The sequence below is a fragment of the Stegostoma tigrinum genome, chromosome 2 (assembly GCF_030684315.1).
Source record: "Stegostoma tigrinum isolate sSteTig4 chromosome 2, sSteTig4.hap1, whole genome shotgun sequence".
Lineage (NCBI taxonomy): Eukaryota > Metazoa > Chordata > Chondrichthyes > Orectolobiformes > Stegostomatidae > Stegostoma > Stegostoma tigrinum.
The window spans coordinates 111,253,066-111,276,273 of NC_081355.1; the positions used below are offsets into that span (position 1 = coordinate 111,253,066).

The following is a 23,208-nucleotide window of genomic DNA, read 5'->3' on the forward strand; positions in this document are numbered from 1 at the left end:
AAAAGACTTCTGGTGAAATTGACCAAATAGATACAGAAAAGTTGCTTCCCTTTGAAAATGTCTCAGACCAGAGAGCATAATTTCAGAAAAATGAGTTGTACATTTAACACAGATGCGGTGGACTTACAACTCTTACAGGATAGTGAATCTGTGAAATTCTTCACTGTGAGGGATGTTGAGGCTCAGGTATTAAGTATATTCAAGGTTGATCAGTAAGGAATTCAAGGGTTATGGAGAAGAGGCAGGAAATTGGAATTGATGATGGTAAAATCAGCCATAAACCCATTGGACGGTGCAGCAGACTTGATGGGTTGAATGGCCTACCTTTGCTCCTACCAGTTATGTTTTCATGGTCTTATAACCGTCTTTGAATACCAGTGATGGTTCAGGTTCCATCAATAACAGGCTGAGAACTGGTTGGGTTAGCACTTCCTTTTCTGTAAGTTTAAATCTGTGTATATTTATTACTCCGGACAACAGTGGCAGAAGGTTAGAATCCAGCTTCTAAATTCCACAACAGGTGGTAGTTTTCTCCTTTTGTTTCATGATAATGGTGGTGTGGCGAAGCATTACCCAGTGAGCTTTGTTTTGAAATGTGTTGCCCGGGAGGGTGCTGGAAATGGTACCTTTCAAAAATTACTTGGATGAATACTTTGTAGGATAATGGGAAGGAGTAGGAAGGTAGGATTAATTGAAAGCTTTTAGTCAAAAAACAACTCGGACACAATGCGGCAAATTCTATTCTGTTTGATTCTGTCAACTCCAAATTAAATTGCAATAATAAGGCTGAGGATCACCGTTTCAGATTAATTATCGGTCATTTTCATACTGATATCAGGAAATTCTTCCGTAAAATACAATAAGTACGAGAAATAGGATCATGGATAATTCTATGATAAGCCTAGCAAAAAATTCTCAGACTCTATTATTTGTCATGATACTTATTTACCATTTTAAAAATCTTAGACATAGAGAGGACTTGTCAAGCATTTTAGAAGCTTGCTGTGTTCATCCAGCTCCACACTTTGTTACCTTAGAAGCTTCTGCCTTTGCTTTTTAAGACATAATACTTCACCAGTTCAGGAGGTTACGAGACAGCACTTAACTCATTTACTCAGCCAGTTCCTCATTCAATAATGGACCAGTTTGTACCTGGAATGCAATTCAAACTGGATTGTGCTGTAATTGTTTGGTGTGGTATTGATGCGTTGTTACTGTAGATGGGAGAAAACTGCTGGAGACTGCTCTACTGGAAACCAGACACAAACTACTGCCCTGACAAAATACACTAAAGACAAAACATTCTCCAGTCAAACCAAACAACTCTTTGCCAAATATCTGAGCCTTTCAAGATAGTCATAGACACTCTTATCAGCTGAGCAGCACTAGGCTTCAGAGCACTTTAAAATAATAAGCAGTAAAATTTTCTGAAAAGAATCCCAATGCACTGCTGAGTTGCAGTTTTGAAAGACCCTGATGGATTTCTCAGCTTTCTATTTCATTCTTTTTCATGGAAAATCCGAACATATCAAGTTTTCAATTCAATCAACATGAAGAGAAGTACATCTTTTTTCAGAACTTGCACTGCAGTTCATTCTTTGTTTGTAATGTTAGAAGTTAATTGTATTCAAAGGTTAATGTTTAAATCCCATTCAATGCCAGCTACATAGTGCCAACTAAATTAGATGTGCAAAACATAAGAATGTAAATGTGGAGCTCAGGAATAGGAAGGGTAAAATCACATTGTTGGGAATTAATTATAGAGCTCCTAATAGTCCATGGGAGACAGAGGAACAGATATGTAGTCAGATACTGGAAAGGTGTGAACAAACCAGGGTAGTTTTGGTGGGTGACTTCAACTTTCCTCTTATTGACTAGTCTCCCTGAAACTCAGGGGCTTGGGTGGAATGCAATTTGTTAGATGCGCCCAAGAAGGCTTTTTGCGACAGTATGTTGACAATCCAACCAGAGAGGAGGCCATACTAGAATTGATACTGGGGAAAGATCCAGGACAGGTGATCAATATTTTAGGAGAAGAGCATTTCGGGCTTGGTGACCACAACTCAATATTGTGAGCAGTCATGGAGAAGGACAAGAGTGATCCTTGGGTGAGGGTCCTTACTTGGGAAAGGGCCAATTAAATGGGAACTGGGGAACGTGGGTTGGGAGAAGATATTTGAAGACAAATCTATATCAGGCATGTGGGAAGCTTTTAAAGGGCTGTTGATTCAAGTACAGGATATGCATGCTCCTGCAAAACTGATGGATAGGAATGGCAGGATTCAGGAACCATGGATGACAAGGGAAATTGTAAAAGGGGTCAAAAGGGAAGATGAACCAAACAATAGATCTAGGCAGCTACAAACTGATGAAACCCTTGATGAGAAGTTAGGAAGGAACTTAAATGTAGAATTAGGAAGGTTAAAAGGGACCATGAAATGCCTTCAGCAAACAGAGTCAAGGAGAATCCAAAGACTTTTTATGCATTTATTAGAAAAAAGAGGGTAGCAAGGGAATAGTAGGATAGTTGGCCCCCTCAAGGACAAAGGACGGAATCGATGCGTGGAGCCACAGGAAGTGGAAGAGATCCCTAATGAGTACTTTGTATCAGTATTCACCGAAGAGAAGGACATGACTGATGTTGAGGTCAGGGATGAAGGTGTGAATACTCGGAACAACATCAATATATTAAAGGAGGAATTTTTGTGTTTCCCAAATTGCATTAACGTAGACAAGTCCCCTGGGCCAGATGGAATCTATTCCAGGTTGCTGTGAGAGGCAAAGAAAGAAATAGCTGGAGCATGAGCAGATATCTTCAGAGCCAGGCAGCATCAGAGGAGCAGGAAAGCCAACGTTTTGGGTCGGGACCCTTTTCCAGAAATGTTTCTGAAGCAGCGTCCTGACCTGCTGCGTCAGCTTTCTTGCTGTCCTGATGCTACCTGGCGTGCTGTGCTCCTCCAGTTCCACACTATGTTATCTCCAACTCCAGCATCTGCAATTCTTACTATCTCTGAGCAGATATCTTCACATCCTTTTGGACCTAGGCAACGTTCTAGAAGACTGAAGATTAGCCAATGTGGTTCCCCTGTTTAAGAAAAGAAGAAGGGATAATCCAGGAATTTAAAGGCCGGTGAGCCTGATACCTTGGCAGGAAAGCTCTTGGAGAAGATACTGAGGGACAAGATATATGAACACTTAGAAGAAAATGGACTAGTTAGTGACAGGCAGCATGGTTTTATACAGGGAAGGTCATGTCTCACCAAGCTCATTGCATTTGTTGAAGAGGTGAGAAAGATAATTGATGAGGGAAGGGCTGTGCATGTAATTTATATGGACTTTAATAAGGCATTTGATAAAGCCCCATATGACAGATTGGCACAACAACTAAAATCACATGGGGTTCAAGTGGGCTGGCTAGATAGATACAAAACTGGTTTGGTCAGAGAAGACAGAGGGTTGCAGTAGAAGTGTGTTTTTCAGCATGGAGACTGGTAACTGGTGGTGTTCTACAGGGAACAGTCTTAGGTCCTTTGTTGTTAGTAGTATATATAAATGATCTGGAGGAAAATGTGGGTGGTCTGATTAGTAAGTTTGCAGATGACCCAAAGATTGGAGTTGCCGATAGTGACAATGATCATGAAAGCAGACAACAGGATATCGATAGATTGGTGACTTAGGCGTAGAACTTGGAACACAGAACAGTACAGCCCAGTACAGGCCCTTCAGCTCACAATGTTGTGCCAAACTACCCTGCATACCCTACGTTTTACCATCCACCATGTGCCTATCCAAGAGTCACTTAAAAGTCTCTAACGTATCTGACTCAACAACCGCTGCCTCAGCTCATTCCACATGCCCACCACTCTCTGTGTGAAGAACATACCTCTGGCATCTCCCCTATACCTCCCTCCAATCACCTTAAAATTATGCCTCCTCATAATCATCATTTTCACCTTGGAAAATAGTCTCTGGAAATCCACTTGAGCTATGCATCTCATTATCTTGTACACCTCTACCAAATCACCTCTCATCCATCTTCACTCCAATGAAAAAAGCCCTAGCTCCCTCAACCTTTCCTCAGTCCAGCCCAGGCAGCATCCCGGTAAATCTCCTCTGCACCCTCTCTAAAGCTTCCACATCCTTCCTATAATGAGGTGACCAAAACTGAACACAATATTCCAAGTGTGGTCTAACTAGGGTTTTACAGAGCTGCAGCATAACCTCACGGCTGATAAACTCAATTCCCCTGCCAATGAAAGCCAACACATCATACGCCTTCGTAACAACCCTATCAAATTGGGTAGCAACTTTGAGGGATCTATGGATGTGGACCCCAAGATCCCTATGTTCCTCCACACTGCCAAGATTCTGTGGTTAACCCTGTATTCTGCATTCAAATTCAAGCTGTCAAAATGAATCACTTCACACTTTTCTGGGTTGAATTCCATCTGCCACTTCTTTGCCCAGACCTGCATCCCGTCAATGTCCCATTGCAACTACAACAGCCCTCCGCACTGTCCACAACTCCATCAACCTTCATGTCATCAGCAAGCTTACTAGCCCACCCTTCTACTTCCTCATCGAAGTCATTTATAGAGATCACAAAAAGCAGAAGTCCCAGAAGAGATCCCTGCGACACATCACTGGTCACCGAGATCCAGGCTGAATATTTTCCATCTTGTACCACCTTCTGACTTATATTGGACAGCAAGTTTTGTATCCAGACAGCCAAATTTCCCTGAATCCCATGCCTCCTTCCTTTCTGAATGAGCTGACCACGTGCAGCCTCATCAAATGCCTTGCTAAAATCCAAATACACCACATTCACTGCTCTGACTTCATATAAATGACAGAAGGGTTTTACACCAGACAAATGCAAAGTGATACATATTGGAGGATCACATTTCGGTCTGAATTATACTATAAATGGCAGAATCTTTCGGAACATTAACATTCAGAAGGATCTGGGCGTGCAGATCCACAGTTCTCTAAACATGGCAAAATAAGTGGCCAAAGCGATTAAGAAGGCATATGGCATGCTTGCTTTCATCGGCCGGGACATGGAGTGCAAGGGCTGGCAAAACATGTTGCAGCGATTATAAAACCCTTGTCAGGCATCATTTGGAGTATTGTGTGCAATTTTGATCACCACATTACCAGAAGGACATAGAAGCTTTGCAGAGAGTACGGAGAATGTTCACCAGGATGTCACTTGGTCTCAAGGCCAGTGGCTCTGAGGAAAGGTTAAAAAGGCTAGGATTATTTTCACTGGAAAGATGGCGGCTGAGAGAAGACCTGATAGAGATCCGCAAAATTAAGGCATAGATAGGGTGGATAGTTGAAGGCTGTTTCCTAAGGTTGAAGTTCCAGTTACAAGGGGACAAATGTTCAAGTAAGAAGGCGAGAGTTTAAGGGAGATATGTGAGGCAAGTTGTTCACACAGGGAATGGTAGGAGCCTGGAATGCACTGCCAGGGGAGGTGGAGGAATCTGGATGGGTATGTAAATTTGGAGAGAATAAAGGTATGCAGATCAAATAAAGGCAGAAGATTTGTTTTTTTATTTCGTTAGGACATGATGATCAGCGCAGGCTTGAAGGGCTGACGGGCCAGTTCCTGTGCTGCACCTTCTCTTTAGTTCCTTTGTTCCTCTTTTGTACACTTTCTCACCTAACAACAGCATCCATTCAGTCTTAGTTTAAACCTCATTTTCTAGCTGTACTTTATGTTCCTAACACAAAAAGCCTAGCTGAGTTGCTTAATAAGGATCTAGAGGTTCTTAATAAAACTGCAAGAGCATCCCAAGATCTCAGGTAGGCAAGATGAATGGCACAACACTTTCAGAAGCCAAGTTCCAAACTTTGACTTCTCCAGCATTCTCCGATAAAAAATCTTCTCAGACCAGTATACATTCCATTCCATTCAATCCTCCCTCTCCAATCATCTCCTCAAATCACTATCTGAATGGCCAGCCCTTCCACTCGACTGCATTTCATTGCAATCTCACATTCATCCTTCAATAATTTGTGTGATTCTCACTCTTCCATGCAATCAGAACGTTCAACTCTCAGCTTTACCTCCTTGCAGGAAAATGGAGCATGCAGCTTCAGAGAAAGCCTGACTTTGCAGGGGCCGAAGAGGATTGACCTTCATTCACAGCCACTTGATACCCACTTCCAATGCTGCCATCCTGGTCTACAAGGGTAGGTGATCTTAGTATTCAAGACTGCAGATGTCAGCAAGCACTTGGCGTGTAGGCTTATAACCTTTGACCCTTTACTTGGCATTGGAAGAAGCAGGCTGGAGTAGGTAAGGAAGTGGCATGATCCTGGACTGGGCAGGTTAAAACATCAGTTTGTTCCCAAAAACATAATAATTCATCTCTCAGTCAACAATTGAGAAATGGTTGTGTCATTAAATTAGGTTGCACAGATTTGCAACACTGCTTACTTTTGTAGTTGCCTGCTCTCCTGATCCGAATTAATATCCTTTCCTGCTATTTAACTGGCTAAATTGCCCTTACGCACTTGAGAGGCATGAAATTATTATTTCAGGTGAGCCCTGGTTGAGCAGGTTTTTGCTCAAAAGGCCAAGGAGATTTGTTAAAACTTCCCGGAGGAAAACTGAAGTAATTTGCTTTCAATTATTTGCTAAAAAAAAATGAAAAAAATAGTTGTGAGATGTAAACCCAATTTCTAAAAACAGAATTTTCTCCTTAACTCCCCAAGAATTTGGATAATTTAGTGGCTATTTTCTGAGCTGAATTTTAATGGTTTAGATAACAAACCAGAAACAGAATGAATAAAATAGCCCGTAGGTCAATAAATGTCTCTGGAGAGATGAGACTAGTTAATATATGTGGATATGTGGTAATAATGGGCCCCATTGATATCCTGGCTGTGATACTGAAGACTTGTGCTCCAGATTCACATCACCTCCAGTTTTATTATAAATCTACAACACTGAAAGCTACCTAATGAAGTAGAAAATTCTCCAGCTATATCCAATACTAAAAAAGTGGGATAAATTCAATCTAAACATTTAATGCCACAGCAGCAACAAAATAATGGAAGCTGGAGTTGGCAGTGTTACTAAACAACAATGACTCAGTAATAATTTGTTGAAATATTATCAGTTTGGGTTTCGGCAGGATGTCTCAGGACAGATCTCAGTATACTTATTGGTCCAAAAATGGGCAGAAAGCCGAATTCCAAAAGTGAGGGTAGAGAGACTGCCCTTGATATCAAGGCAACCTCTGCCCAGTGATGGCATCAAGAAGCCTGAACAGTATTGAAGTGAATGGAAATTGAGGAGATGATTTCTCTCTTGCTCAGTAAAACTTGGAAGTGATGGAACTGGTCTAGTATACCTGAAACTGGATCACTAGTTCTGGCCAACACTGTTACTTTAAAATTTAACTTTTTTTTAAACTGCTTTTCCTTCCATTCAAAGCCAATCATCTTAGCTGCAGGATACTGGTTCAGGAGTTCCTCAGGACAGTGCCCCAGACCTAACAATCTGCCAGTGGTGTAAACATGATGGGTCTTTCCTTCCATAATAAAGTCAGAACTGAGGATATTTGCTGATGGTTACACAGTGTTTAGTGGTGTTTTCAAATTTGCTGCAGCAAGATAAAAGCAACTTTTAAGCATTGGCTTGATAAGTCACATGTGACGTACAAATCCAACAATGGACAGGTAATGACCATATAATATCCTTCTTTTGGACTTAAAGATACAAATCTCACACAATGATTTGGTAAAACAATTACATGAGTCCATTATATGAAGATAAAACAATATGCAGATAGCCTATTGCATCTGGTACTCCCGACGTGGTCTTCTCTACATTGGTGAGACCAAATGCAGACCAGATGAATGTTTTGCTGAGCATCTTCGCTTGGCCCATAACGGCCAGTCTTACCGCCCGGTCACCGCTCATTTCAGCTCCCCCCACCTCCAGCCTCCCCGCTCCCCTTCCAACATATCTGTCTCTGGCCTCCTCAAGTGTTGCAGCAACTCAGTAGGCAATTTTGAAGAACAGCACCTCATCTTCCGCCTGGGCACCCCGCAGCCTGGAGGACTCAACATTGAGTTCTCCAATATCAAATTACTTTCCCACCCAAACCTAACTCCCGTTGCTGTCCCACTTCCTCCCATCCATTCCACCTTCTGATCCTCCCTTCCAGCCACCAACTGCATTCAGTCCTCCCATCGACCAAGCGGGTCATACCTACTGTTGGTGCCCGCCTATCACCACCATTCTGTTACCACCCCTCCCCCCTCTCTTTATCAGCAGTTTTTGTTTCAGTTCACAGAGGATCGAGTAGAAGTTGAATGTAAGAAATAGTTTCTCCTAGAGAAAGCAGTTAGTTAAGAAAAGGTAGGAAATATGTAACCTCAGTATAAGAGTTTAGCCTGTAAGTTCCAGAACAGAACTCTTTTGCAGCTGGGAAGGTTTAAGGTATGATTAATGAAGGAAATGGCTGTCAAGTTGTCAAGACCAGGGAATGGAAGAAACAGTTATATTGTCATAGATTCATATGACATGGAAACTCACCCTTCAGTCCAACTTGTGCATGCTGACCAGGCATCCCAATCTGTCCTAGTCCCATTTGATAGCATTTGTCCCATATCCCTCTAAACCCTTCCTATTCATACACCCATCCAGATGCCTTTTAAATATTGTAATTCCACCCACCGCCACCACTTCTGGCAGCTCATTCCATGCATGCACTACTCTCTTTGTGAAAATGTTACCCGTCAGGTCCTTTTTAAATCTTTCCCCTCTCACCTTAAACTTATGCCATCCTGTTATCAATTTCTATGTTGAGGCTTCTTCATTCATTTGAACCCCAGCAAATAGAAACCTAAACAATCCAACCTCTCTTCATACGTCAGTCCCACCATCCAAGGAATCAGTCTGGAAAGCAATTATCGCACTCCTTCCATAGCTAGAACATCCTTCCTCAGATAAGAAGGCCAAAGCTATACATATCGCGTCCAGGTGTGATCTCACCGTGGCCTGTATAATTGTACTTTAATCCTCTTGCTATAAAGGCCAACATTCCTTTTACCTTCTTTGCCACCTGCTACAGCTGCATGCTTACCTTCATTGACCGGTTTATAAATTCATCCGGTCTCAGTTGATAACCAGTTCAATCCCCTCTCTCAGTCTATAACCAGATAATAATCTGCTATTCTATTTTTTGCAACGAAATTGGATAACCTCACATTCATTCACTGCACCGGTCACGCATTTGCCCGCTCATTAAAATGTTATAGTTTATTGTGAGGGGAATTGGATACAAAGTAGGGAGGTTATATATCTGTTATAAGGTAAAATTGCCACAGTCCCAAAAAAATCTGCTGTCTCATCAGAGAGAGGTGGCTGGTGATGGTGGGTCACCATACCTCAGCAAGGGGAGAGGTTGAGGAGAGACTTAAGCCAATGCTCCAGCTGTGATAGTGAAGGGAACTCTCTCTGGTCTTTTTGAGTACTTTAAACAGATAGGTTTTATGAGTATAAGGGATTGTGTTTTCCCATGTGTTTCCTTTCCTTTGCATAATAACTTCCATTTTATTGTTAAAACTAAATAGTAAACACCGTGTGTTTGTATTTCAGTAAAAAACATCATTTTTCCACGAAAAATAAACCTGAAATCCATCAAGCCTGATATCAGTCTTAGATTTGACTTGACCAGTGGTAACATCAGCTGGAATTATAACAATGACAACACTTGAGTTTAAGCAACCCCAGAGAAGTTATGTCTGGGTCATTGTATGCAGTGAACTTATCAGTAGTTGGATGAATTTTTTGTTGCCACTTCTATAATTCAGTGTGTGAAATGAAAGAATATTTGCATTAGTTTTGTGTACTGGTTAAGAAAACATCCAATCTCCGCTACATTGCACTGGAAACACCCTGACCAATCAGAGCCAATTTGTCTGGTTTGGGAAGTTAAATTAATAGAAAACTGTTCCTGTTACATGTTCATGGAATGGTGGATCAGCTGAGTAGCACCCTCTTCTCATTCTGTTCTAATTATTGTTCCTTTTTAAAATAACTTTAGTTCTTGCATCTAATCTCCTTTATACAATGTTAAATTACATACTTCTGCATAATAATGTATATAATATACGCCAACCCTTCATCTGTGTGCAGATAATCTGAATTGTGGCATGTTGCCAATAGAATGCCTGCTCACTTTGCATACCAATGGTCACTTGATCATTTAGCACATTACCTGATCATGTAGCTTGACTAGACAATTTGTGGATATTGTCTTGACACTGTTTTGTATGCACTCTTTGTGGATTGGAATGCCATATCAATCTGGGCTGTAGCGTGGCTTATTATAATTTCGAACTTCTTGGTTTGGGTCTTTACTTTCTGCATTAGTGCTTCCAATATCCTCTGGTACCATATGTTTTGCAAACAGAGTTAAAAACTGGACAATTACTTTGTGCAGGTTTGAGGGTGAAACCACCTACTGTCTTGCCTGTGTTGGGTATTGGTGTACGAAATATGCATAGGATGTAGACTCTTTCTGCCCATTGGCATGGCTTCGTTATCTGCATTCACAGTGTAACTTTTTTGTTGGTCCAAGATGTCTTTTTGGAATGCTTCTAATATGGTGGATATTATCATGAGTTTGATTCTTCTATCAGCTGGTTTAGCTGCTGTGAAGTCACAATCAAATGCTTTGTCTTTATATCTACTTGTGAATTTGTAAACGGCCTCTGTCAGTCGTTGCACAAAACACAGGAATTCCAAATACCCGAAACGTCAAACTTTCCTGCTCCTCTGATGCTGCTTGGCCTGCTGTGTTCATCCAGCTTCACACCATGTTATCTCAGATTCTCCAGCATCAGCAGTTCCTACTATCGCTATACTGAAGTTAAGCTGCGTTTATAATTAATCTCCAAGCATTGGTCATAATTTTGTCAGAATTCTTAAGACAGTCGTCTGACAGAATTGATGTAGCAATTTTAATTTAAAGGCTGTTATCTGCTTCAGAAATGCTAAGATTCCAAAAGTACTGTTTGATGCATTGTTGTAACAAAATAAACTAGGATAGGAGATGACAAAGTGTGAAGCTGGATGAACACAGCAGGCCAAACAGCATCTCAGGAGCACAAAAGCTGACGTTTCGGGCCTCGACCACCAACTCAAAGTTGATTTCTTGATTTGGAGAGACACATTTGCCTCATTCCTCCTGGAAGACAACGGTTACCAGTGCGATCATGGACAGACTCTGCGAGCTCCCTGGACCTTTAGATTATGCATACACCTCCCCTGAGAAAGCCATCAGCACTCGAGAACAAAAGCAACTCTTTGTGAGATCACAGTGTCATTGTTTGAGGCTCAATTTGACTTGATGTTTGCAGACTAGAAGTGGATGGGGTTGAACTGGTGAAACAGTGACCAGCACCAGGAGCAAGGAGACACCGAAGACCATTTCCTGACCAGCTTTGCAATCTTCAGCATCAAACTGCATGAACTTTTCCTCTTTTCCATTTCCTCTTGCTGCCCCTAGTATTTTTATATCCTGGTATCTGATTACTGCTGCATAATGACAATCATGAGACTGTGATACAGTCCAGTAGAAGGGCTCTGCTCCTAAACTGCTTGAATTTATCTGCCTCTGGGATCTCCCCATGTATTGCTTAATTCTTCCGAACTTCACACCTCCTCCTTTTTAAAATGATTGTGCTGTTTGTTTGTTGTCCACGGATATCTCCTTTTCCAGTCTCCTGGCTCAGTGAGAGCCTCATGATATATTTTGAAGAGATGGCTTTTGTGTTGCTTGTTGTCTTAATAAACACTTGGAGGCAAAAAAAAGGAAGGGTCTAGGCCGGAAATGTTAGCTTTTGTGCTCCTGAGATGCTGCTTGGTCTGCTGTGTTCATCCAACTTCACACTTCGTTATCTTGGATTCTCCGGCATCTGCAGTTCCCATTATCTCAGATAGGAGATATGTGGCTTTCTAATTGAATGTTTAAAATTTTGTCATCAAAGTTTACAGGTTTGCACAATTTTTAATCCTATCTGAAACTGTTGACAATTCGACTTGACTATTCCAGCTCTCCTAAATTCAAGCAATTTTAGCATGATGCAATGCATTCTTGTTGGAGCAAGGTGTGTCCCCAGACTAAAAATACAGTTTGAGTAGAATCCTTGCTAAGCTGCGGAAGTCTAATGCACCGTAAAGCTTGAAGGCTGTTTCATTTTCAAACCAACTTTTCTCTTCCTGTATCAGGAAGGGTTTAAGCTCATACAGTTCATGTACTCAAATTTTCAAGATCACACTGTTACTATGTTACACATGGTGTACTTAAAAATCTCCAGATTTTAAGTCTCTAAATGCCCAGATTTTAACTCAGTTTGTGAGACATTTCGAGAAATGACAAACTGCCCCCAGCTGCTACCATTTATTTTTGATGTGAACATACTTGACAACTCGAGGATTGATGAAACAATAACGTGTATTATTTAATTGAAGGTAAGAATGTAGGTATATGCATATCATATTAGAATAATAATAGAAAATCTAACCATCTCCCTTTGAAATTCAATGGTCCAACCATCACTAAATCCCCAACAATTAAAGTGCTGGGTTTTTCACTGAACAAAAATGTTAATTGAAAAGGCATATTATTACAGAAAGCTTTTTATTAAGCAATATCTATGGAACCAGGAGACTACCAGTTGATTAAATATTCTGGTTGATCAAGAGGCCCACATAATCAATGTAAAAGCACCCTAAGTCATAAAAACATAATGCTGGTGTATACACATCATTGTTGTACATTACTTACAGCATAAATCACTTCAAAAGGCAACTTTGCCTTAAATAAATCTTATCGGCAGAGAGCCTTTTTACACAACTGATATTGTGGTGATTGCAATAATGCAGTAAGTTTTGGTATTTATGGTATGCAATTTTCATCAGTTTATCGAGAGTGCCAGTTCATAAGGTGCAAGTTAAAACAAAGTTTACTGTAGTACAGTTAGAACAGCGGGTGAGAAGATGGAAATTCTATGGCAAATAGCCCACCTCCTCATTCCTCAAACTCTCCACAGTCTACAAGGCACAAGTCAACAATGTGATGGAATACTCTCCACCTTTCAGGTTGAGTGTGTAGAATAATGGGATTAATATTAGAAACGTAGATAATGATGATGACAATGGTGTCAGAGTCATCAATTGAAGTAGAGGGAACTGGAAGAGAGTAAAAGCTCTAACCTAATGTGAAAATAATGTGTGTATTAATCAAGCTGTAAATAGTTCCTACATGGATTCCACGACGGAATTCCATGGATTAGTCCCAAAGACTAAATAGAGGTGAGACCCGAAATATATAACCAAACATAGTGGCAGTAGAAAAGGCAGGAAAGAAGCATTGAAATCAGTAACTGAAGTAAAGTTAGTGGTCATGAAGTGCAGAGCAAAGAAAGGATTTTACTTTTGGCAAAATCGAGCAACTCCTGCTGTCTTCAGAGATTTTGATGAACTGTGATCTGCATTTCCTGAACAGTGTGGTATTTAATGCACCTTCAAAAGGATTAGCGGCAACGCTCTTTCAAATGTGGAAAGATAGAGAGTGTAAACCAGAATACGCTGTCTTTAGATTGCTATCACTGGAATAGTAATTCACCAGAAGTGAAAAAGAACATTTGGCAGCAGAATGAATGTGTGAAACATTTTCAGATTCAGTTTTCGGGTTTACAGTTTAAAGTTCGAACTGACCATAAATCATTGAACAGTCTTTTGAACAGCAAAGGAATCACCACATTACTGCCCAAAATTTAATGGTTCTAAACGAAAGTCACAGCAGGTAACTCAGCTACAGAATGTACTTTGAGACAGCATCGAAATTTGCAGATATATTCTCAAGGATATCACCTAGTGGAACAGGACAAGAAGATTTAAATTTTATTGAGGAGTTTGAAGCATATACATTAGAAGGTAAAGCTTATCCATTAGAAGTTGTCAACTACTGAAAGGAACCTACAAGAATTAGGTGAATCATGAAAACAGGATGAAGAATGTGTCAAGATACAGAAATACTCTCGGGTGGGTTAGCTAGATTATGTACCTAAGAAACTAATACTTTATCATACGTTGAGCAGTGCAAAAGCCTCATTGTAAGTGATACCTAGCTAGTTTTCAATAAGAAATTTATAATAGCAAGAGCTTTTCAACTTGTGTTTTTCAAAAAATTCATCAGGGACATTTGGAAGTTCCAAACTCTTGAGCAACACCTCTGTCTGGTTGTCAGGTATTATTCACTCTATTCAGGAAGTAATAGAAAACTGCATTCCATTTACTGCAAACAGTTAGGAGAAAATGAATCACTATCATCATCAGACATTCTATCAAGACCAGGGGAGTACCTGTGAAAAGAATTATTTGAGTTCAAAGGGAAGATATTCACTATTATCATGCACAAGGTGGATTGAAGGCAACTATCTGCACTGTAACAGTGCAGAGACTGCAATAAAGCCACCCAAGAGAATCTACTCCATTGCAAGGAATTCTGGACATTAAAGTATCAGACAAAAGCGCATAGTTTTGAAATGATCAGTTTAAGAGATTAAAATGTGAATTTGATTTTATTAATGTTACCACTTCACCTCAAAATTCTCAAGCAAATGGAGAAGCCAAAAAAGCAGTCAGCAGGGTCTCGCTGTTTGTCAGACGGTCTGATTTTTCTGATCAGGTTTCAGATTTCAGGCCCTTCCTGTTTTTAAAATTAAGAATGGCTTTGTAAACACCGTGAGAGATAAGTATGGTTTCAGGAGTTGTGCTATGCCCATTTTACATGTATTAAAGGGCATGGCAGGCAGTGATGAAATTGGGACTGACAGTGACAGTACAGTAAGAATTAAGGGAATGTATGAAAGTTGTCACAATGTATTCCAAAACCAATTTTCCTTTCAGGAATTTATACATTAATTTGGAGAATACAGTTCTTGTCTACTATCCTATCTTCAATTATATTTGTAGAGATTGGTAAAATATCCACTCAGACTGTACAACATAATGGTGCATGTTAAGGATGCAAAACGTGTTCTGTCACCTTCTAGCCCTTATTCCTTCTTACTTTTATTCCAGACACTAAAATGTATCTTTAATTGCAAAAATAAAATTGGACAATTTAAATTTCATTACCTTCTATGCCCGTCTGAACTATGTACTAGGCTGCACCAGTTCTGCTTAGGCCTCCCTGTATGTAATTGAAACCATCCTGATTATAACTTTCACCAAGGTCACTCTAATTGACATCGTCTCTGCCTCACATCTGCTCTAATCTTAATTTTGTCTGTCTGACTGTTTTTAAATCTCAGTCTCCCCTGATGATTATTTCAATTTGAACTCAAAAGATATTAATTTCTGCTTGACTACAGTTTCACTTTCATTCTGTTTCCTTCATCACTTTTTCTCTGTGAATCTTCTTTGTTATTTCAAATTACTAGCCCTTCAGCAAGCTGACTAAAGAGGGCTGAATGATTGTCATGAATAGTCCTTGAATTATAGTTCCAAGTACCACATTCAACTTCAGTTCCCCTTCATATGACACTTTTACTGCAGTAAACCTTCCTACCGGGAGTAATCAAACAAAACTGCCGAGTCCCAGACGGAAACATTGGTGCAGACTGGGACGGAGGAGAGAAGAGTTGGGGAGGGGATTAATCATATGTGCCATTCATTGACAGACCATATCAAAGAACATATTCCTTTGACTGTGAAGAGTGGTGAAGAGTGGACAGTATGCCAATCATGCTCAGTAAGCCCATGATCATTGTACCTAGAAGAGACTGTCCAATATTAGATGTGATTGTGCTGTTGTACAACATTAAACAATCTTGACTGTGCAACGTAAAACACCCAACACCAAATTAAGATTATCATTCAAACATACTGTGTAATATTCATTAACACATTCTCAAAGCTTTGTTTATTCATGCACAAGATTTTATTCTTTGTCGTTTTGTGACCAGACCCCAGGCAAGGTTGTCAAGTTATTACAGTACCAGGTCCAAGCCACAAATCATTGAAGTGGGATGGACAGCTTTTTCTACTTTATTCACCTGCTCACTTGGTTGCTCTCAACAGGGTTATTTTAAAAGGATCACTCCATTATCGATGCCTTTATTCCAGAGGAATGAATTTATGTTTTAAAAGGAAGCTGTTTAACCAGGCTTTCTTGAGTTAACAAAACTTTGAGTTTATTAGTTAGTAAGTGCAAAAAGAAATAACAACTCAAGTCACATACACATATATTTGAATAAGTACTAAATCCAAAAAGGGATAAAAGTCAAAAGATATATGGAAAAGCCTTTCTAGGTCATTTGTAAACAAAGAATTATCAATCATTGAATGCTCAGTTTTCGGATTCTTCGCTTTGCTGTTGGTTGAAATCCTTTTGTCCTGTTTCCTTTGGCTGGCAGTTCTCGAGTGAGAGATTCATTTCATGTGCAATGTAGGGGTGTCTGGTTGTTGGTTCTTTGATTATGACCTTGATAGCACACTAGCGCTTGAAAGAAGCCAGTACGCATGAACTTAAATTCTTAGGGCACCATCTTCCACGAGCATGTCGAGACCAGTATTACAGTCAGTTTTAAACACCCTTTTGCGCTTTCATAGAATTATGAAATCATAGACCTGGAAGTGCAAAACATGAAACTGCAGGAGGGATAGTAAGAACTGCCGATGCTGGAATCGGACATAACGCAATGTGGAGCTGGAGGAGCACAGGACCCTGGAGGACTCTTCTTCCCGACCCGAAACATCGACTTTCCTGCTCCTCGAATGCTGCCTGACCTGCTGTGTTCCTTCAGCTCCACAATGTTTGCATCACTTTTCTGAGTGGTGTAGATCATCAGCCCTGTCATTATGTCTACTTGCTATGTGACCCTCTCACTCAGTTTGAAGTTTCTCTGAAATTTCACACATGCAAACTCCAAATTCCACAAAGAACTTTGCCAGACAGCACTGAATTTACATCTGCAATCTTTTTTTCCTTATGGTACTGTCACCATTTCAAAAGAAAACACATTTTGGAATTAAAAGTAAAACATCACATTGCATTCAGAGTTCTGATCTATCGAAATGACAGTTAGCAAAAGAATATACTTACATATTTCACCCTTTTACTGAAAGCAAGACAGTAACAAGCCAACCCCTGGTTCATCCTCATAGCTACACCCTAACCAATCAGATTCAGCTTGCCCGGTTTGAATTTAATTCATTAATTAAAGCGGTTAATAATTCCTGCTGTATCTCCACGCCAACTATGGTTTAACCAATTACCATACATCTTCTCATGTTGTATAAATCGTTGGCTTCTTTCTAAATTGACTTTCTTGTATTTCACTCCTGCTTTAAATGTGAGACAAAAAACCTGTGACTTCATGATTCTTTCGTACATGGAATAGTGTAGGTTAGATGGGCTTGAGATCGGTATGACAGGTCGGCACAACATCGAGGGCCGAAGGGCCTGTACTGTGCTGTGATGTTCTATGTTCTATGTATGTTTATCGCAATTTTAATGCGTATTAAATGAATGGAACTTAGACTGGTTCTTTCATTCAAAATCTCACACCTAGTTTGTCTCTAAATTGTTGCTGTGCCTGTGAACTGTGTTGATAGACTAAGAATATACGGTGTGAATTTATTCGTCAAGAACACATTGGTACTACTCAGTCACTTACATTGAGGGTCTAGGCCCAAAACGTCAGCTTTTGTGCTCCTGAGATGCTGCTGGGCCTGCTGTATTCATCCAGCCTCACATTTTATTACATTGAGGAGTATTTTGTTTCATGCTCCAACACTTCAGTCTGGAAGATTTTAAAATGTATTTTGTAAAACTGTGAGAAATGTTAAAAGCTTTACAAAGTCAAAATTATCTTACATATTTTGTATTTTCTGTATGTATTTATTGTGTATAAAAGCAAAAGTGATAAGAGAGAAATAGTATCCAAGTTTTAAAATATGATTAATTAATTGGGCTTAAGAGGAGACGGTATGTGTTTGTGAGAGAAATTGAATGGAGATCAAGAGATGTGTATGATTGTGCAGAAAATATTAGTTTTTGTACTAGCTTAAGCTAATATTACGTTAATTTAGAAACTCTGAATTGTGAACAATTTGGATTTATATATTCTCACAAAGAAAATCTGTATGAAAGTCCTTTATTAAGTGTAAATAATGAGAATAGGCATTACGTTTAGGCATATTAAGAAAGATGGCCAAAACCTTGATCAAGAGGGTCTGAAGATAGGAAAGGATGGGAGAGAAGGAGTGATTTGTGGAGGAACTTCCAAAGTATGCAACCTAGCTGCTGAAAGCGTGGTTGCTAACATGGAGCAAAAGAATTTCAGTGAGGGCTATGGGGCTGTGGGGAGACCATGAAATGATCTTAAACCCAAATGCTAGAATTTTAAATTTGAGTTGTTGCGGGACCAGGAGCCATTGCCAATTGGTGAGAGCAGAGGTGATTGCTGAAGAAGTTTGGGAAACGGGGTACCAGCAAATGAATTGAGCCAGTCTTAATCATACAAAGAGTCAATGCTAATTGTCCACACCAGTGAGCTGGAGTGACAGAAATAGAAACGACAAAGGTGGACATTTTATCTCACTCTAATTTCAACAATAAAAACATGTTGAAATTTGAAAGCACACAGGAGAAGAGTAATGTTTAGGAGTGAGGGATCCTTGAACCTCTCATGCTGAGGTGGGCATGGGAAAGTGATGTTTGGGGGCAAACGTTAAGAATGGATTGAGTAATGGATATCCATCAACATAGAGATTGAGTGGTTTGTTCATTGGGGTAAGTTTCATAACTGGAGTAAGTGTAAGGTAGGAAGGAGAATTTATAGGTGAAGATTGAAAGAGGATAGGAAGGACAACATAGGCAAGCAGGGGGATGTATGGGAAAGAAACCACTATTTTCCACTTGAAATAAACCTGTCATATTAATGGCATTTTTCCCAATCATACCCACCCAACTGCCTCCCACCACCCACTTCTTCCATCTTTCCCCACCCCTCCACCCCTTCATCCCAGCCTAGTCTATCTCATATGACCCCTCACACGCATCCATTCAACCTACTCTATCCCACTCTATCAGACCCACTATATCTGTTGCACCTTTCCCAACTCCACCACATCGCCAAATCATACCACATCATTTTCCAAACCAACATGCCATTCCAGCATACCCAGTGTTCTGCAGCCCACCCCTCACACTATGTGTTTCAGATTAAAGGCAAAAAATTGGGAAGAAAAACCTGATAAGGGGTATTAGTTATCTTGGAAGCAATGGCTGAACAGAGGAATAGCAATTTTCAAATATTGTCATTAAAGCTTCCCTCTTCAATGGCCTAACATTTCCATTTTTTAATCATGGGATGTGGGAGTCACTGGCCAGGCCGATGTAAATTACCCATTTCTTAAGTGCCCTCTGGACATCCAGTGTCAATCATAAGGTCGTAGGTCAGGAGTCATATGTAGGCCAGACCAGGTAAGGATGGCAATTTTCTTCCCTAAAGGACATTAGTGAACCAATTCAGTTGTATTCAGTAAGGTTGAGGATTACATGGGTTCGCTGATATGGGGTCCTTGACCCTGCAAAAGTCTTAGTAGGACTGTTGCAATTAATTTTACCAAACTGATAGATCACAAAATGTGCAACACTCACTTCCTTCAAACTAAAGAACTCAGCTTTCTGTATAAAATCCAAATTTACTAAATAAAGAGACTTACCTGTTTGCAATGCTGCAGTTTAGCCATTTAACACAGGTTTACAAATATTTAACACATTGCATGTGCGTCATTATTGTATAGCGTAGGGTAGATTCCTGTTCCAGAGCACAGACTCCACCCAGTATTGTCATAAATGTGTCATAAGACCTTAGTTTGTGCACTGAAAGTCCGTAACCACTGATTCAGGTGTTTCGACTGCTATTGATAGACTTTAGAGGCATTGACAAAGCATTATCGTCAATGGGATTAAGGAAGCATTTTCTTGCTCAACACATTTCCACCTCTCCAACTTTAGGCAGTTAGAAGACCTCAAAATCACCCCATGTGTGTGGTACTTTGGCGCTACACTTGTTCATTGACTGAAATAAAGACTGCACCTTGTTCAATTACATAGGCAGTGATCCCAGCAGCTCTGTAGCGTCAGATTCACTGATGCCTTCTCGCACAGTGCAATTAGGAAACATCACTTTTCTATGGCAGAGAATCTAGAATGAAGAATGATTAAAAATGAATCCCAGAAAACATCCACACAAAGGGCTTTGTGAATGTAGGACACACAAAAGATAATCAAACCATGTATTCAAAAGGGAGGTCAATACATACTTTGGAATTTGACATTATTGTAATGACAGGGTATTTGGATGAGAAAGAATGATACCTTGGCCAACAAAATGGTCCAGTATATTCAATGAGTCAAAAGGCTAATTCCATTTCCGATTTATTTTATGTAATGAGCTTGAGCCTTAAAGTAGAATTCCTAAACCAGTAACAAAAATAAAAAAAAGAGAAGATGATGTTTAAAGCCTGCTTCATGTTTGATGGGAATGCAGAACTGTTTCACCTGAGTTTTCTTTCAGCTGAATGGCCTTCTAGGCCATTTCAGAGGGTAATTAAGAGTCAACCAGATTTTCACAGTGTAGAGTCACATGTAAGTCCAACCAGGTAAGGAGAAGACTAAGATTCTGCTTGGCCTGCTGTGTTCATCCAGCCTCACATTTTATTATCAAGGAAAAGACCTTTCCTTCCTTCAAGCAGTGAATCAGATGGGTTTGTACAAAACTGATATGTGAATTCCATTATATTTGCTTTTAATTCCAGATTGTTTTATTGAATTCAAATTATAACTTTCTGCCATCATGGGATTTGAACCCATGTCCCCAGAGCAGTGAATTACTAGTCAAATGCCATTGCCACTATGTCTCAGACTCTCCTGAGCTCGATCACATCTCATTTCCTTGTACTCCCTCCTTATCTCCACACAGAGGCAGATGCAGGGAGAAATTATACAAATGAGGAAAGTAAGTTCTTTAACATATTTGTTCTTTTAAAAATGGATTCAGGGGATATCAGTCAGGCTTGGGAGTCCAGTGTTTAAAGATGCACAATCTTCCTTGTTGCACAACTCACAGGTCTGCTCTCTGAACACCGTCTTGAACCAGCTCCCAAAAGAATGAAGAACATAATAGGCTGTTTTACCCCTCTCTGTGCCTAAGCCTCTGCTGGGGTCATTATGCCAGCAATCCTATCCCTGGTGGAAATGCTACATGATCAGAGGGGACCAGAAAGCCTATCAAAATTCTGACTGAGGAAAATGCCTGTATTCAATAGGAATAGTGCAGTGGCTCAGTGGTTGGCACTGCTGCCCCACAGTACAACACCAGAGACCCATGTTTGATTCCCTTGGTTGACTGTGTATGTGGAGTGTGCACATTCTCCCTGCATCTGCGTGGGTTTCCTCTCACAGTCCAAAGATGTGCAGATTAGGTGGACTGGCCATGCTAAATTGCCGATAGTGCTGCAGGATCTATTGGCTAGGCGGATCACCCATGGGAAATGCATGGGGTAGGGTGGTAGTGTGTGTCTGGGTTGGGATGCTCTTCGTGAGGTCAGACTACCTCAAACTGTAGGGATTCTACAAATATTCAAAGTGGAAGTTGTTTTTCTAGCAGTAGGATTCTGCAGTTTTAAGTGGCAACTACCGCATACCCAAGCAGTAAGATCAATCTGCCAGTATTGCAATGTAACATATACTCTAATGAGCTTTCCAGGATCTGAACAGTGCTGCTGCAGATGCTTTCACTGCAATAATGATGTGGGACTGACTCAACAATTGCCACTTTCAGACAAACAGTCATTACAGTATTATTATCTGAACCATTATTAGCCTGAGAGTTACATAGCAGCACTCGTCTCAGACTCCTGTCTGAAGATACAATGAAAGGCATGAGACTGGAAATAAATGAAGCACCTACCAGGGGAAAAGTGAGAATTAATGTATGTGTCATAAGGGAAATGCAATTAATGGCTCAAAGCATGAAACTTCATGCTTCTCAGCTGAAACTGATTTTATGTAAATTAACTAAATTAAAATACATGAGATAATAACTAATTTAGGTTAATTTGATATGCATGTCTAGTTTTACAAAACACGTGCTATAAGAGATGCATAAAATATAAAATCTAAGGTGACTAGGAGTATGTTGTGTCTATCACTGCATTAAACTGAAACATGTAGTAAGAAAATTCAGGAAACCTGATGTCAAGTATTTGAAGTCTCATCTTCTAAACCTGCATTTGCAATCAGCAAATGCATAATTGTACAATTGCATCTTTAACACCTCTCTATAAGGTGTTTCGTTTTGCTATTTGGTGATAAAGAAACTCATCACCATCTGTATTACTTCTCCAGAAAGCACAACTGAAATTCTAACAAGAATAATGCTTCATTGGAAGTGGGGTGGATGAAGAATGTCAAAACTATACAAAAAGAAACTTCACTCTTAAAAATGGAGGCAATAAATCTAGAATTTATGACTGTTGGATGATTAATTGTTTTGAACTACTGGATGGAGATTGGTAAAATAGGATGGAGTCCACTTTCACTGAATCCTGCACAATATAAAGGAGAACACAATATTCTGCTGAAATCCCAGGAAGGATCCTAAAAATAGCGTAAAATTGTTCAATGTGGAGTTAAACATTTCAATGCTTCACTTCTAGGACTTCCTTGGGCTTGCTCTTCTCCATCACAGTGATGCCCTTCTAACATTCCTGTTACTATTTGGAGCTGTCTCTGCAGATTCAGAGCAGGCCAAGCAGCATCATAGGAGCAGGAAGGCTGACCTCCCCACCTATCTTCTCCTCTATCCATCTTCTATCTGCCTGCCCCCTTTCCCTATTTATTTCAGAACCCCCTTCCCCTCCCCCATTTCTGATGAAGGATCTAGGCCCGAAACGTCAGCCTTCTTGCTGCTAAGATGCTGCTTGTCCTACTGTGTTCATCCAGCTCTATACTTTGTTATCTCAGATTCTCCAGCATCTGCAGTTCCTATCATCTCTGTAGATTCACTGACCTCCTTTGTGCAAATGATCTAATACCCGTATTTGGGACCAACATTTTTTGTTAGCACTGATTCATTGACAGAAATGTTTGCTTT

General features: G+C 40.1%; 1 protein-coding gene across 4 annotated transcripts in view; it reads left to right on the forward strand.

Moving 5' to 3' along the window:
• LOC125446424 (G patch domain-containing protein 8) overlaps positions 1-23,208 on the forward strand; it is a 563,528-nt gene that overhangs the window by 417,364 nt on the left and 122,956 nt on the right. For 3 of the 4 annotated variants that reach the window (XM_048520008.2, XM_048520023.2, XM_048520017.2), the window contains exon 2: positions 6,086-6,201. The exons of the other annotated variant lie outside the window; for it this stretch is intronic. In XM_048520008.2, the coding sequence (XP_048375965.1) occupies positions 6,178-6,201 (24 nt within the window). In that variant the 5' untranslated portion in view covers positions 6,086-6,177. The remainder of the gene's footprint in view (positions 1-6,085; positions 6,202-23,208) is intronic. 4 annotated transcript variants of the gene reach the window in all.